This window comes from Salmo trutta, chromosome 3, assembly GCF_901001165.1.
Source record: "Salmo trutta chromosome 3, fSalTru1.1, whole genome shotgun sequence".
NCBI classification, from domain to species: domain Eukaryota; kingdom Metazoa; phylum Chordata; class Actinopteri; order Salmoniformes; family Salmonidae; genus Salmo; species Salmo trutta.
The window spans coordinates 67,085,417-67,101,195 of NC_042959.1; the positions used below are offsets into that span (position 1 = coordinate 67,085,417).

Below are 15,779 nucleotides of genomic sequence, written 5' to 3' on the forward strand. Positions count from 1 at the left end.
GCTAGTCTGTGTGTGTAGGCTGGAGCTAGTCTGTGTGTGTGTGTGTGTGTGTGTGTGTGTGTAGGCTGTAGCTAGTCTGTGTGTGTAGGCTGTAGCTAGTCTGTGTGTAGGCTGTAGCTAGTCTGTGTGTGTAGGCTGGAGCTAGTCTGTGTGTGTGTGTGTGTGTGTGTGTGTGTGTGTAGGCTGTAGCTTGTGTGTGCGTGTGTAGGCTGGAGCTAGTGTGTGTGTGTGTGTAGGCTGTAGCTTGTGTGTGTGTGTGCGTGTGTAGGCTGGAGCTAGTCTGTGTGTGTAGGCTGTAGCTTGTGTGTGTGTGTGTGTGTGTAGGCTGTAGCTAGTCTGTGTGTGTAGGCTGTAGCTAGTCTGTGTGTGTAGGCTGTAGCTAGTCTGTGTGTGTAGGCTGTAGCTAGTCTGTGTGTGTAGGCTGTAGCTAGTCTGTGTGTGTGTGTAGGCTGTAGCTAGTCTGTGTGTGTGTGTGTAGGCTGTAGCTAGTCTGTGTGTGTGTGTAGGCTGTAGCTAGTCTGTGTGTGTGTGTGTAGGCTGTAGCTAGTCTCTGTGTGTGTAGGCTGGAGCTAGTCTGTGTGTGTGTGTGTGTGTGTGTGTGTGTGTGTGTGTGTGGGCTGTAGCTAGTCTGTGTGTGTGTGTGTGTAGGCTGTAGCTAGTCTGTGTGTGTTGGCTGTAGCTAGTCTGTGTGTGTGTGTTGGCTGTAGCTAGTCTGTGTGTGTGTGTGTGTGTGTGTGTAGGCTGTAGCTAGTGTGTGTGTGTGTAGGCTGTAGCTAGTGTGTGTGTGTGTGTGTAGGCTGTAGCTATTGTGTGTATGTGTAGGCTGTAGCTAGTGTGTGTGTGTGTGTGTGTGTGTGTGTGTGTGTGTGTGTGTGTGTAGGCTGTAGCTAGTCTGTGTGTGTGTAGGCTGTAGCTAGTCTGTGTGTGTGTGTGTGTGTGTGTGTGTGTGTGTGTAGGCTGTAGCTAGTGTGTGTGTGTAGGCTGTAGCGCGCGTGTGTGTGTGTGTGTGTGTGTGTGTGTGTGTGTGGGCTGTAGCTTGTGTGTGTGTGTGTGTGTGGGCTGTAGCTAGTGTGTGTGTGGGCTGTAGCTAGTCTGTGTGTGTGTGTGTGTAGGCTGTAGCTAGTCTGTGTGTGTGTAGGCTGTAGCTAGTCTGTGTGTGTAGGCTGTAGCTAGTCTGTGTGTAGGCTGGAGCTAGTCTGTGTGTGTGTGTGTGTAGGCTGTAGCTAGTCTGTGTGTGTGTGTGTGTGTAGGCTGGAGCTAGTGTGTGTGTGTGTGTGTGTAGGCTGTAGCTAGTGTGTGTGTGTGTTTGTGTGTAGACTGTAGCTAGTGTGTGTGTGTGTGTGTAGGCTGTAGCTAGTCTGTGTGTGTAGGCTGTAGCTAGTCTGTGTGTGTGTGTAGGCTGTAGCTAGTCTGTGTGTGTGTGTAGGCTGTAGCTAGTGTGTGTGTGTGTGTGTAGGTTGTAGCTAGTCTCTGTGTGTGTGTGTGTGTGTGTGTAGGCTGTAGCTAGTGTGTGTGTAGGCTGTAGCTAGTGTGTGTGTGTGTGTGTGTGTGTTTGTGTGTAGACTGTAGCTAGTGTGTGTGTGTGTGTGTGTAGGCTGTAGCTAGTCTGTGTGTGTAGGCTGTAGCTAGTCTGTGTGTGTAGGCTGTAGCTAGTCTGTGTGTGTGTGTAGGCTGTAGCTAGTGTGTGTGTGTGTGTAGGTTGTAGCTAGTCTCTGTGTGTGTGTGTGTAGGCTGTAGCTAGTCTCTGTGTGTGTGTGTGTAGGCTGTAGCTAGTGTGTGTGTGTGTGTGTGTGTAGGCTGTAGCTAGTGTGTGTGTGTGTGTGTGTGTGTGTGTGTGTGTGTGTGTGTGTGTGTAGGCTGTAGCTAGTCTGTGTGTGTGTGTGTGTGTGTGTGTGTGTGTAGGCTGTAGCTAGTCTGTGTGTGTGTGTGTGTGTGTGTGTGTGTGTGTGTGTGTGTGTAGGCTGTAGCTAGTGTGTGTGTAGGCTGTAGCTAGTCTGTGTGTGTAGGCTGTAGCTAGTCTGTGTGTGTGTGTAGGCTGTAGCTAGTGTGTGTGTGTAGGTTGTAGCTAGTCTCTGTGTGTGTGTGTGTGTAGGCTGTAGCTAGTGTGTGTGTGTGTGTGTGTAGGCTGTAGCTAGTGTGTGTGTGTGTGTGTGTAGGCTGTAGCTAGTCTGTGTGTGTGTGTAGGCTGTAGCTAGTGTGTGTGTGTGTGTGTGTGTGTGTGTGTGTAGGCTGTAGCTAGTCTGTGTGTGTGTGTGTGTGTGTAGGCTGTAGCTAGTGTGTGTGTGTGTAGGCTGTAGCTAGTTTGTGTGTGTAGGCTGTAGCTAGTGTGTGTGTGTGTGTGTGTGTGTGTGTGTGTGTGTGTGTGTGTGTGTGTGTGTGTGTGTGTGTGTGTGTGTGTGTGTGTGTGTGTGTGTGTGTGTGTGTGTGTGTGTGTGTGTGTGTGTGTGTGTGTGTGTAGGCTGTAGCTTAAACTGCTGTTTTAGGTCTCGTTCAGACAGTCTTTTGGTTTTCCAGCGTCTAAGAGAATGGAAGGGGCAGAGACAGGATGATGTGTTGATTACTTGGTCATTGTCCACTGTACAATATGTCATTTAGCAGACGCTTTCATCAAAAGCGACCTACAGTCATGCATACATTTATGTATAGGTGGCCCCGGGAATCAAACCTACTATCCTGGCTTTGCAAGAGTCATGCTCTACCAACTGAGCTACAGAGGACAAAGAGTCATGCTCTACCAACTGAGCTACAGAGGGCCAAGAGTCATGCTCTACCAACTGAGCTACAGAGGACAAAGAGTCATGCTCTACCAACTGAGCTACAGAGGACAAAGAGTCATGCTCTACCAACTGAGCTACAGAGGGCCAAGAGTCATGCTCTACCAACTGAGCTACAGAGGGCCAAGAGTCATGCTCTACCAACTGAGCTACAGAGGACAAAGAGTCATGCTCTACCAACTGAGCTACAGAGGGCCAAGAGTCATGCTCTACCAACTGAGCTACAGAGGGCCAAGAGTCTTTATTTTATTGTACAATAAAGCTTAGAGAACATTTGTCAGGTCTAGATGTATATTGTGAATCACCCATGGTTTAGAAAAAAATCGTTATTAGGTTTAAACGTGTGGTGCTGTTGTCGTCGTCATTAGGTTTAAACGTGTGGTGCTGGTGGTGGTGTCGTTGTCATTAGGTTTAAACGTTTGGTGGTGGTGTCATTAGGTTTAAACGTGTGGTGGTGTTGTCATTATGTTTAAACGTGTGGTGCTGGTGGTGTTGTCGTCATTAGGTTTAAACGTGTGGTGTCGTCATTAGGTTTAAACGTGTGGTGTCGTCATTAGGTTTAAACGTGTGGTGGCGGTGTCATCGTCATTAGGTTTAAACGTGTGGTGGCGGTGTCGTCGTCATTAGGTTTAAACGTGTGGTGGCGGTGTCATCGTCATTAGGTTTAAATGTGGTGCTGGTGTTGGTGTCGTCATTTAGGTTTAAATGTGTGGTGGTGGTGTCGGTGGTGGTGTCGTTGTCATTAGGTTTAAACGTGTGGTGGTGGTGGTGTCGTCATTAGGTTTAAATGTGTGGTGGTGGTGTTGTCGTCATTAGGTTTAAACGTGTGGTGGTGGTGGTGTTGTCGTCATTAGGTTTAAACGTGTGGTGCTGGTGGTGGTGGTGTCGTCGTCATTAGGTTAACATGTGTGGTGCTGGTGGTGGTGTCGTCATTTAGGTTTAAATGTGTGGTGGTGGTGTCGTCATTAGGTTTAAACGTGTGGTGGTGGTGTCGTCGTCATTAGGTTTAAACGTGTGGTGGTGGTGGTGTCATCGTCATTAGGTTTAAACGTGTGGTGGTGTCGTCGTCATTAGGTTTAAACGTGTGGTGCTGGTGGTGTCGTCGTCATTAGGTTTAAACGTGTGGTGCTGGTGGTGTCGTCGTCATTAGGTTTAAACATGTGGTGGTGGTGGTGGTGTCGTCGTCATTAGGTTTAAACGTGTGGTGCTGGTGGTGGTGTCGTCGTCATTAGGTTTAAATGTGTGGTGTTGGTGTCGTCGTCATTAGGTTTAAATGTGTGGTGCTGCTGGTGGTGGTGTCGTCATTGGGTTTAAACGTGTGGTGGTGGTGGTGTCGTCGTCATTAGGTTTAAATGTGTGGTGCTGCTGGTGGTGGTGTCGTCATTGGGTTTAAACGTGTGGTGGTGGTGGTGTCGTCGTCATTAGGTTTAAATGTGTGGTGCTGCTGGTGGTGGTGTCGTCATTGGGTTTAAACGTGTGGTGCTGCTGGTGGTGGTGGTCATTAGGTTAAAAGCCTAATATCTGGATGACATCTTTCTTGTCTCTGTAATTTCATGTAACCAGAAAACAGGAAATAGTCCTAGATGCATATATGCAGACATCACTGGGACTTTAATGCAGATAGGTTTTACACTATTAATTTAGCCACTCTGCCCGGTTTTATCATAGCCATAATCCTATTAAATTGCCATCTCTGTTTTTACACTTTATTTGCACATCAAATGTAAGCAACTGAGCAGTGTGTGACCAACTCCAATTTGCAAGTGTGGCTTTCTCTCTCGAAACTGATGCCTTTTTTTTTTTCACTGTGTTTCTATTGGCACTGAAGCCTCTCTTCAAGCACTATGTATAGCAGAACTGAGCCAGGCAATAATGCAACGTACCGTACATTTTAATATTTAATTATTGATTGGAGATATATATGGTATAGACTAGTATAGTGCTTTTCCAGACCCTCAAAGCTTTACATCGTTAAGGTGAGGCTCACCTTATCCACCATAATATGTGCTTAAAGGGAAAATATGCATTTGCTACATTTTTTTACTTATAAATGTATTATATGTACCTATTGATTCTTGAAGAATATAACTCGTAAATGCCTCGAGTTCAACTGTCGTACCCCATCAGAACCCAAAATATAAGCTTGTTTTACTCTGTTTGCAAACAATGTAAATGTAAACGCACTATATAGCCTCAAACCATGGTTAAAACTATACATTTGTTATCATGGTCAGTCCTTGCATCCATTGTGCTTTTTATGAATTTGAGTGGTTACATTTATTCAGCCCCATCCCTAGGCTTTTTACTGAAACAGGCACATGGAAAATGCTTTGTTATTGTTTAAACTGCGGATTGCTGCTTTAAGTGTGATTTTACAGAAAATATAACAGTCACTTTGACTGTTAGTAAATGTACTGTACAGCAGTGGATGCTTTCCAGCATAGAGGTGTAATGGAGGACCGTTGCTGAGTGTTAAAAACTGGGTGGTTTGAATGCTGATTGGCTGACAGCCTTGGTATAATCAGACCGTATACCACGGGTATGACAAAACATTTTTACTGCTCTAATTACGTTTGTAACCAGTTTATAATAGCAATAAGGTACCTCAGGGGTTTGTGGTATATGGCCAATATACCACGGCTAAGGGCTGCATTGCATCGTGCATAAGAACAGCCCTTAGCCGTAGTATATTGGCCATCTACCACACCCCCTCAGGCCTTATTGATGAAATAGATGGATAGATCTAAATAGCCTAGTTGGCTGAGATTAGAAGTAATAAATGGTGTCCTGGATGATCCCTGAGCCACATGGCAGCAGTATAGTACAGTAAAGTGTTGTAATGAACAACATGGCTACCTGCCTGTAGGTAGGGAGGGTTGTGACGGTCATGGGATTTTGGATGATGGTAATTGGCCAGCCAAATGACTGCGGTTCTCCTCTACTTTGCTCCTGACTGCATGTGCTGCCATCTTCAGTCTCAGCTGTTGATAAAAAATGTTCAATATACAATGCCTTCAGAAAGTATTCCACATTTTGATGTGACAGACTGAATTCAAAATTGATACAATTCCCAATAATGACAAAGTGAAAACATGTTTTTAGAACTTTTTGCAAATGTATTGAAAATTAAATCCAAACATCACATTTACATAAGTATTCACACCCCTGAGTCAATACATGTTAGAATCACCTTTGGCAGCGACTATAGCTGTGAGTTTTTCCTGAGTAAGTCTCAAACAGCTTTGCACACCTGGATGGAACAATATTTGCACATTCTATTTTTTAATTCTTCAAGTTCTGTCAAGTTGTTTGTTGATCATTGCTTGATAGCCATTTAAGTCTTTCCATAAATGTTCAAGTGATTTTAAGTCAATACTGTAACTAGGCCTCTCAGGAACATTCAATGTCATCTTGGTAAGCAACTCCGGTGTATATTTGACCTTGGGTTTTAGGTTATTGTCCTGCTGAAAAGTGAATTTGTGTTCGTGTCTGTTGGAAAGCAGACTGAACCAGGATTTTGCCTGTGTTTAGCTCTATTCCATGTATTTTTTTTTTTATCCTTAAACTCCCTAGTCCTTGCCAATGACAAGCATACCCAAAACCTGATGCAGCCACCACCATGCTTGAAAATATGGAGGGGTACTCAGTTATGTTGTTTTGGATTTGCCCCAAACATAACGCTTTGTATTCAGGACATAAAATTAATTTCTTTGCCACATTTTTTACTGTATTACTTTGGTGCCTTTTTGCAAACAGGATGCATGTTTTTTTAAAAAATATTTTTATTCCGTACAGGCTTCCTTCTTTTCACTCTGTCAATTAGGTTAGTATTGTGGAGTAACTACAATGTTGTTGATCCATCCTCAGTTTTCTCCTATCACAGCCATTAAACTCAAACTGTTTTAAAGTCACCATTGGCCTCATGGTGAAATCCTTGAGCGGATTCCTTCCTCTCCGGCAACTGAGTTAGGAAGGACACCTGTATCTTCGTAGTGACTGGGTGTATTGATACACCATCCAAAGTTGAATTACCGTAATTTCCGGACTTAAGCGCACCTGAATATAATCCGCACCCACTGAATTTAAAAAAAAAATCTATTATTTTGAACATAAATAAGCCGCACATGTCTAGAAGCCGCAGGTGCCTACCGGTACATTGAAACAAATGAACTTTACACAGGCTTTAACGAAACACGGCTTGTAACAAAAAAAAAATTGCAGTAAGCTTTAGTTGTCTTTTTGCACTGAGTCAATTCCTCACGCTGCTGTTTCCAACGTCTTATCATCGACTCATTAAGACCAAGCTCCCGTGCAGCAGCTCTATTTCCTTTTCCAACAGCCAGATCAATCGCCTTCAACTTGAAAGCTGCATCATATGCATTTCCCCGTGTCTTTGCCATGATGAGGGTGACAAAATGACTACCGTAATCAAAATGATGGGAAGTTTGAGAGCGCTCTATTTAATTTAAACAGTAAACAAAAAAGTTGTTTGACCTTAACCCGTTCGGCAATTTCATTGGTCTAATGAAAGCTTCATGCCGGCAAAAAACTGAGCACATCACAGAATGTGTTTTTTTGGAGAGAGAAAAAATTGAAAGCGTGAAAAATCCATATATTAGCCGCGTCATTGTTTAAGCCGCGAGGTTCAAAGCTGGGAAAAAAGTTGCGGCTTATAGTCCGGAATTTACGGTAATAACTTTACCATGATCAAGGGATATTCAATGTTTGTTTTTGAATTTTTACCTGTCTACCAATAGGTGCCCTTCTTTGCGAGGCATTGGAAAACCTCCCTGGTGTTGAGTCTGTTAGAAATTTGTAGAACATTTCTAAAAACATAATTCCACTTCGACATTATGGGGTATTGTGTGTAGGCCAGTGACACAATTGCAATGTGGAAAAAGTAAATGGGTGTGAATACTGTACAAAACATTAAGAACACCTGCTCTTTCCATGACAGACTGACCAGGTGAAAAGCTATGATCCCTTATTGATGTCACTTATTAAATCCACTTCAAATCCGTGTTGATGAAGGGGAGGAGAAGGGGAGGAGACAGGTTAAAGAAGGATTTTTCAGCCTTGAGATATGGATTATGTATGTGTGTCATTCAGAGGGTGGACAAGAATGGACAAGACAAAATCTTTAAGTGCTGTTGAACAGGTTATGGTAGTAGTTGCCAGGCGCACCGGTTTGTGTCAAGAACTGCAATGCTGCTGGGTTTTTCGCGCTCAACAGTTTCCCGTGTGTATCAAGAATGGTCCACCACCCAAAGGACATCCAGCCAACTTGACACAACTGTGGTTAACATTGGAGTCAACATGGGTCTGCATCCCTTTGGAATGCTTTTGACATGCCCAACGAATTGAGGCAGTTGTGAGGGCGGGGGGGGGGGGGGGGGTAAAACTCAATATTAGGAAGGTGTCCTGAATGTTTTGTGAACTCGGTGTATATCATGACTGTCTTCATCCATAACTGTTGGTTATATGGTAGTTGTGCCAGCCCAGGGGATGCTGTGGACGTTTGCAATGTGACTAACATGGTGCCTTCTCTTTTTGCCTCTGTTTCTCTCTCTCTCTCTCTCTCTCTCTCTCTCTCTCTCTCTCTCTCTCTCTCTCTCTCTCTCAATGCAATTCAATTAGCTTTATTGGCATGATAAAACATCATCTTACATTACCAGAGCAAACCTATAAGAGCAATTTCAATCAATGATGACAAAAACAATCAATACTTTTTCCTCTCTCTAGTCTGGTAGGCCGGATGCTGCAGCGGGACCCAAAGGGCCGTGCGTCTCTGGAGGAGATAGAGAGCCATGCCTGGCTGCAGGGGGTGGACCCGTCCCCAGCCACCAAGTTCAACACCCCCCTGGTGTCTCATAAGAGCCTGTCTGAGGATGAGCACAACGGGATCATACAGCGCATGGTGCTGGGGGACATCGCAGACCGAGAGCCCATAGTAGAGTAAGTTAACACGCATACATGGACATAAACTCAGCAAAAAAAGAAATGTCCTCTCACTGTCAAATGCGTTTGTCAGCAAACTTAACGTGTAAATATTTGTATGAACCTAACAAGATTCAACAACTGAGACAATCTGAACAAGTTCCACAGACATGTGACTAACAGAAAAGGAATAATGCGTCCCTGAACAAAGGGGGGGGGGTCAAAATCAAAAGTAACAGTCAGTATCTGGTGTGGCCACCAGCTGCATTAAGTACTGCAGTGCATCGCCTCCTCGTTGACTGCACCAGATTTTCCACTTCTTGCTGTGAGATGTTACCCCACTCTTCCACCAAGGCACCTGCAAGTTCCCGGACATTTCTGGAGGGAATGGCCCTAGCCCTCACCCTCCGATCCAACAGGTCCCAGACGTGCTCAATGGGATTGAGATCCGGGCTCTTTGCTGGCCATGGCAGAACACTGACATTCCTGTCTTGCAGGAAATCACGCACAGAATGAGCAGTATGGCTGGTGGTATTGTCATGCTGGAGGGTCATGTCAGGATGAGCCTGCAGGAAGGGTACCACATGAGGGAGGAGGATGTCTTCCCTGTAACGCACAGCGTTGAGATTGCCTGCAATGACAGCAAGCTCAGTCCGATGATGCTGTGACACACTGCCCCAGACCATGACAGATCCTCCACCTCCAAATCGATCCCGCTCCAGAGTACAGGCCTCGGTGTAACGCTCATTCCTTTGACAATAAAACCAGAATCCGTCCATCACCCCTGGTGAGACAAAACCGCGACTCGTCAGTGAAGAGCACTTTTACACGGTCCTGTCTGGTCCAGCAACGGTGGGTTTGTGCCCATAGGCTACACTGTGAGGACCTGCCTTACAACAGGCCTACAAGCCCTCAGTCCAGCCTCTCTCAGCCTGTTGCGGACAGTCTGAACACTGATGGAGGGATTGTGCGTTCCTAGTGTAACTCGGGCAGTTGTTGTTGCCTTCCTGTACCTATCCCGCTGGTGTGATGTTGTTACACATGGTCTGCCACTGCGAGGACGATCAGCTGTCCGTTGCTGAGTTTATGTATCGGTATACAAATATGTACCTATACTAGGGCTGTTACGGTGACCGTATTACCGCCACACCGACGGACACAAGTTGTGACTGCAGTCAAATTCCACATGACCGTTGAGTCTCAGTAACTAGGCTTCCCTAAAACTGTGCTCTGATGCTGTTGGTCATTAGTAGCCTACCAAACTTGCTAATGGCCTGGTACTCAAGGCTCTATTGTCCCTCCATCAGATCCTAATGGCCTGGTGCTCAGGGCTCTACTGTCCCTCCATCAGGTCCTAATGGCCTGGTGCTCAGGGCTCTACTGTCCCTCCATCAGGTCTTAATGGCCTGGTACTCAGGGCTTTTGTCCCTCGAAACACTCTGACATCAATGCAAATACAATGGAAAATCATGAGCTCATGTTGCGCAACATTTCTATAGGCTATTCAAACTGATATTTAATGGCCTTTTAAGAGGATCTCATCAGCTTTCTATAGGCTTACTATATTTTAATTCTCAACTTTCCTGATATTTCCTGATATAGTAGCCTACCTGGCTGGCATGAAAATGGACTGTGGGAAAAGCGTCCTCCATTTGCTATTTAAGTGATGACATGTATTCTCCCCCCGTCTTCGGACAGGTGCATGATAATGGCCCATTCCAAATCAACATGAGTTTCCTACTTATATTATTTAGTATATGTAAAGACAAGATTAAATTGAGAATAGTCTGATGGGTGACAATTATCACTTGTGAATGATACCCAGTGTGTGCCGTCTAAGGCAAGAAACAGCACATGCCTTTATGCAGCTTTTTCAAATCCTAGTCTCATGCATCATGTAGCCAAGCCCATAGGCCTATATGTTTTGATAAGGCTTTTATCACAACTAACGTGGCCAGATAACTCTAAGCCTAGCCTATAGGCCTAGGATCCCTGCAACACGGTTGGTGAGCATATAGCCTACAGAGCCTAGTGAAACGTGTTCTTATAAGCTCCGTCATTGCGCAATCGTGTGTGTGAAAACAGTTTTGACTGGCCACTATTTAAAAGAAGATCCCAGCTTTCTCCTGCTGCTAGGTTTATTGCTCAGTTCTTACAATGAAGCGCATTAATTCTCTTTCCAACCGGTGTAGCCTACCTGGTATACATAGGCGTGGTGTGAGTAGCACATTTTCACTATAAAAGTGCACCTTTATACTAAAGCAGACGTGGTGTGATCATAACAATATACAAGAACTCAAGTCCTTCTGTTCACCTGACTTAGAATTCTTCACAATCAAATGTCGACCACATTATCTACCAAGAGAATTCCCTTCGATTATAATCACAGCCGCATATATCCCCCCCAAGCAGACGCATCGATGGCCCTGAACGAACTTAATTTGACTCTATGTAAACTGGAAACCACATATCCTGAGGCTGCATTCATTGTAGCTGGGGATTTTAACAAGGCTAATCTGAAAACAAGACTCCCTAAATTCTATCAGCATATCGATTGTGCAACCAGGGCTGGTAAAACCCTGGATCATTGTTATTCTAACTTCCGCGACGCATATCAGGCCCTCCCCCGCCCTCCTTTCGGAAAAGCTGACCACGACTCCATTTTGTTGGAGCAACTTCTTTGCTCGCTTTGTGGACAATACAGTGCCACTGACACGGCCTGCTACCAAAACCTGTGGGCTCTCCTTCACTGCAGCCGACATGAGTAAAACATTTAAACGTGTTAACCCTCGCAAGGCTGCAGGCCCAGACGGCATCCCCGGCCGCGTCCTCAGAGCATGCGCAGACCAGCTGGCTGGTGTGTTTACGGACATATTCAATCAATCCTTATCCCAGTGTGCTGTTCCCACATGCTTCAAGAGGGCCACCATTGTTCCTGTTCCCAAGAAAGCTAAGGTAACTGAGCTAAACGATTACCGCCCGTAACACTCACTTCCGTCATCATGAAGTGCTTTGAGAGACTAGTCAAGGACCATATCACCTCCAACCTACCAGACACCCTAGACCCACTCCAAGTTGCTTACCGCCTCAATAGGTCCACAGACAACGTAGTCGCAACCACACTGCACACTGCCCTAACCCATCTGGACAAGAGGAATACCTATGTGAGAATGCTGTTCATCGACTACAGCTCAGCATTTAACACCATAGTACCCTCCAAACTCGTCATCACCCTGGGTCTCGACCCCGCCCTGTGCAACTGGGTACTGGACTTCCTGACGGGTCGCCCCCAGGTGGTGAGGGTAGGTAACAACATCTCCACCCCGCTGATCTTCAACACTGGGGCCCCACAAGGGTTCGTTCTCAGCCCTCTCCTGTACTCCCTGTTCACCCACGACTGCGTGGCCATGCACGCCTCCAACTCAATCATCAAGTTTGCAGACGACACAACAGTAGTGGGCTTGATTACCAACAACGACGAGACGGCCTACAGGGAGGAGGTGAGGGCCCTTGGAGTGTGGTGTCAGGAAAATAACCTCACACTCAACGTCAACAAAACAAAGGAGATGATCCTGGACTTCAGGAAACAGCAGAGGGAGCAGCCCCCTATCCACATCGACGGGACAGTAGTAGAGAGGGTAGTAAGTTTTAAGTTCCTTGGCGTACACATCATGGACAAACTGAATTGGTCCACCCACACAGACAGCATGGTGAAGAAGGCGCAGCAGCGCCTCTTCAACCTCAGAAGGCTGAAGAAATTTGGCTTGTCACCAGAAGTACTCACAAACTTTTACAGATGCACAATCAAGAGCATTCTGTCGGGCTGTATCACCGCCTGGTACGGCAACTGCTCCGCCCACAACCGGAAGGCTCTCCAGAGGGTAGTGAGGTCTGCACAACGCATCACCGGGGGCAAACTACCTGCCCTCCAGGACACCTACACCACCCGATGTCACAGGAAGGCCATAAAGATCATCAAGGACAACAACCACCCAAGCCACTGCCTGTTCCTCCCGCTATCATCCAGAATGCGAGGTCAGTACAGGTGCATCAACGCGGGGACTGAGAGACTGAAAAACAGCTTCTATCTCAAGGCCATCAGACTGTTAAACAGCCATCACTAACATTGAGTGGCTGCTGCCAACATACTGACTCAACTCCAGCCACTTTAATAATGTAAAAATGTATGAAAAATGTATCACCAGCCACTTTAAACAATGCTACTTCATATAATGTTTACATACCCTACATTACTCATCTCATACGTATATACTGTACACTTTACCATCTACTGCATTTTGCCATCTTGATGTAATACATGTATCACTAGCCACTTTAAACAATGCCACTTCATATAATGTTTACATACCCTACATTACTCATCTCATATGTTTTTACTGTACTCGATACCATCTACTGCATCTTTCCTATGCCGTTCTGTACCATCACTCATTCATATATCTTTATGTACAATATTCTTATTCATTCCTTTACACTTGTGTGTATAAGGTAATTGTTGTGAAATTGTTAGGTTAGATTACTCGTTGGATATTACTGCATTGTCGGAACTAGAAGCACAAGCATTTCGCTACACTCGCATTAACATCTGCTAACCATGTGTATGTGACAAATAAAAAAAAAAAAATAATAATTCCATGCATCATTGCATTTGCAGACTTATGTAAGATGCCTATTATTCATAATGTGATGAGTGGATTGGATAGTCATAGGCTAATAATATAACTCAATCACTGTTTGCAAAAAAGACAAAGGTTAAATGCGTGGCTGAGTGCATATAGTGTAGAGTAGGCCTAGGCTATATCAGGTTATATATAGGTTTCTATATAGGTTTCTTCTTTGTATGGGAAAAATGTGGTCTTTTAGAAACACATTTCATGCAATTTTATTACACTTTATATGACTGGAGACATTAGCAGAATCTTTTTTAATATGACAAATTACAGAGTAGCCTATTCTGCTGACACTGAGGAACAATCACTTAAAACGACGTTGTCCATATAGTAGGTCTACTAGCAGGGGAGACACAAATATAATATGACGTCCATCTAAACTGGAGCAGGAAACTGTTGTCCAATAACTGAATTTAAAGTAGCACTGACCCGATAATGATAAATAGTCAATCTGCACAATGTGTGCTCACCAGACATATTGCTGTGATCTCTGCTGGTGACAATAAAATAGGCTATACTGTTGTTCGCTCAGTTAAGTTGAGAATTTTGATAACTAAAGGACAAATGAGTATTTTCCTCGTCTTCTCTTTACAGCAATAACAATTTGTTTTCCAGCGATTTGAATATTGCGATATGCCTGGCTTGGCCTCTCTACTTTTCAGACAGTCGCAACTCAACAATAATCTGCCCAAATTGCGCATGCAGCCTTTCATTTTACATTTTAGTCATTTAGCAGACGCTCTTATCCAGAGCGACTTACAGTAGTGAATGCATACACTTCATATATATATATATTTTTTTTTCGATACTGGTCCCCCGTGGGAATCGAACCCACAACCCTGGCGTTGCAAACACCATGCTCTACCAACTGAGCCACACGGGACCAACTGTAGGCAATGCGATTTAGAACAATCCACCATTTCTTTTTTAAGCTAATGGTCCTCTTTGGCCGAATCATGATTTTATTTATTTATTTTTCTCGCCTTTTATTTAACCAGGTAGGCCAGTTGATAACAAGTTCTCATTTACAACTGCGACCTGGCCAAGATAAAGCAAAGCAGTGCGACAGTAGCCTATTTTGAATGATATTATTTATTTCTGTATAGACGAGGTAAGGCTAATTAGGCTATATAGTTTTGGCAATTCTATTTACTTTAGAGAAAGCTTTCCCAAGCCTCATGGACGCGCCGCACGTAACCTCCATTCAGCTGTTCCAGTGCAGGCTACGGATTACATTTCGTTTTTTTGTGTGCCATTCTAAATCAAAAATAATTCCACATATATTTGTAGGCTGTATGTAAAGACCAGATTTAAATTGAGAATAGTCTGATGGGTGAGAATAGTATCAAGCGCTTGTAAAATTGTGAATGAGAGACTGATGAAGTGTGTGCAGCCTGTGCAAGAAACAGAACAGAGCTCATGCCTTTCATGCAACTTTTTCAAATCATTAGTCGCATCATGCAGTCTTAAAATGTATAAAAAATCTAAACATATAGCCTAAGGTTTGTATCACAGCTAAAGTCTCATAACTCTAAATGAAGCATATAGCAGGATCTGTTTCTTTGTTAACCGCTCAACACAGAATAGCTGCATGAGCACACACCCTTGGAAAAGTTTGGAGAAAATATCCTTTCTATTTTATTCAGCTAAACATGTTTATGTTAATTAACGGTCAGTTACCATGAGACCAACAGTTATTTGCATGACACTCACCAGCTGACAAAATTGAATGACCGCCACAGACCTAACCTACACACACACAATTGCAGATGGCCGTTAATCTTCTGCAAGTGACGAGGTATTTAACAGAATGTATTTTGCATTGACTGACTGTGCCATTTGCTGTGGAGGCATGAATGATGTTCTGAAGTCTGCTCTTCATTTGTCCTTTTCATATTGCGGGTTCTGCGACCCACCAAACCTGTTTCTGTGTCCCGCTCACCACTAACATCTGTACTACCAACACATAGAACTGAACCTGAACATCTGAGAGGACTCCGTCAGCAGATAAGAGACCAGAGTGTTGAACTGTAGCATGTGAACCCAACAGCAGCCCTCCTTTAGCCTCCTACCCTGAACATGAATCATGGATGTGATTTGAAACACACGTACTGGCTCCACTTTAAAGCAGCAGGGCCGCTGCCAGCCGTGTTTCACAGACACACACTGGCCTCCTTTCATTGACCCTGTCTGAAGGAAGGGTTTTACTGACGATGAGGAGAGAGCAGAGGTATTACAGGGAGTCTTTGAGTATATGCCAGAGGATTTATCCCCACTTCCCAGGCATTCAAGAGATTATTGTCCCGCTGACGTCCCCACCTCCCACCTGACAGATATTTACATTCTCACACACACACACCACAGCACTTGGCTGAGG

General features: G+C 44.6%; 1 protein-coding gene across 1 annotated transcript in view; it reads left to right on the top strand.

The window, feature by feature from the left end:
* Window positions 1-15,779, top strand: part of LOC115184991 (SNF-related serine/threonine-protein kinase) — a 59,862-nt gene that overhangs the window by 38,603 nt on the left and 5,480 nt on the right. The window contains exon 4 of the mRNA XM_029745583.1: window positions 8,517-8,729. Within this exon, the coding sequence (XP_029601443.1) occupies window positions 8,517-8,729 (213 nt within the window). The remainder of the gene's footprint in view (window positions 1-8,516; window positions 8,730-15,779) is intronic.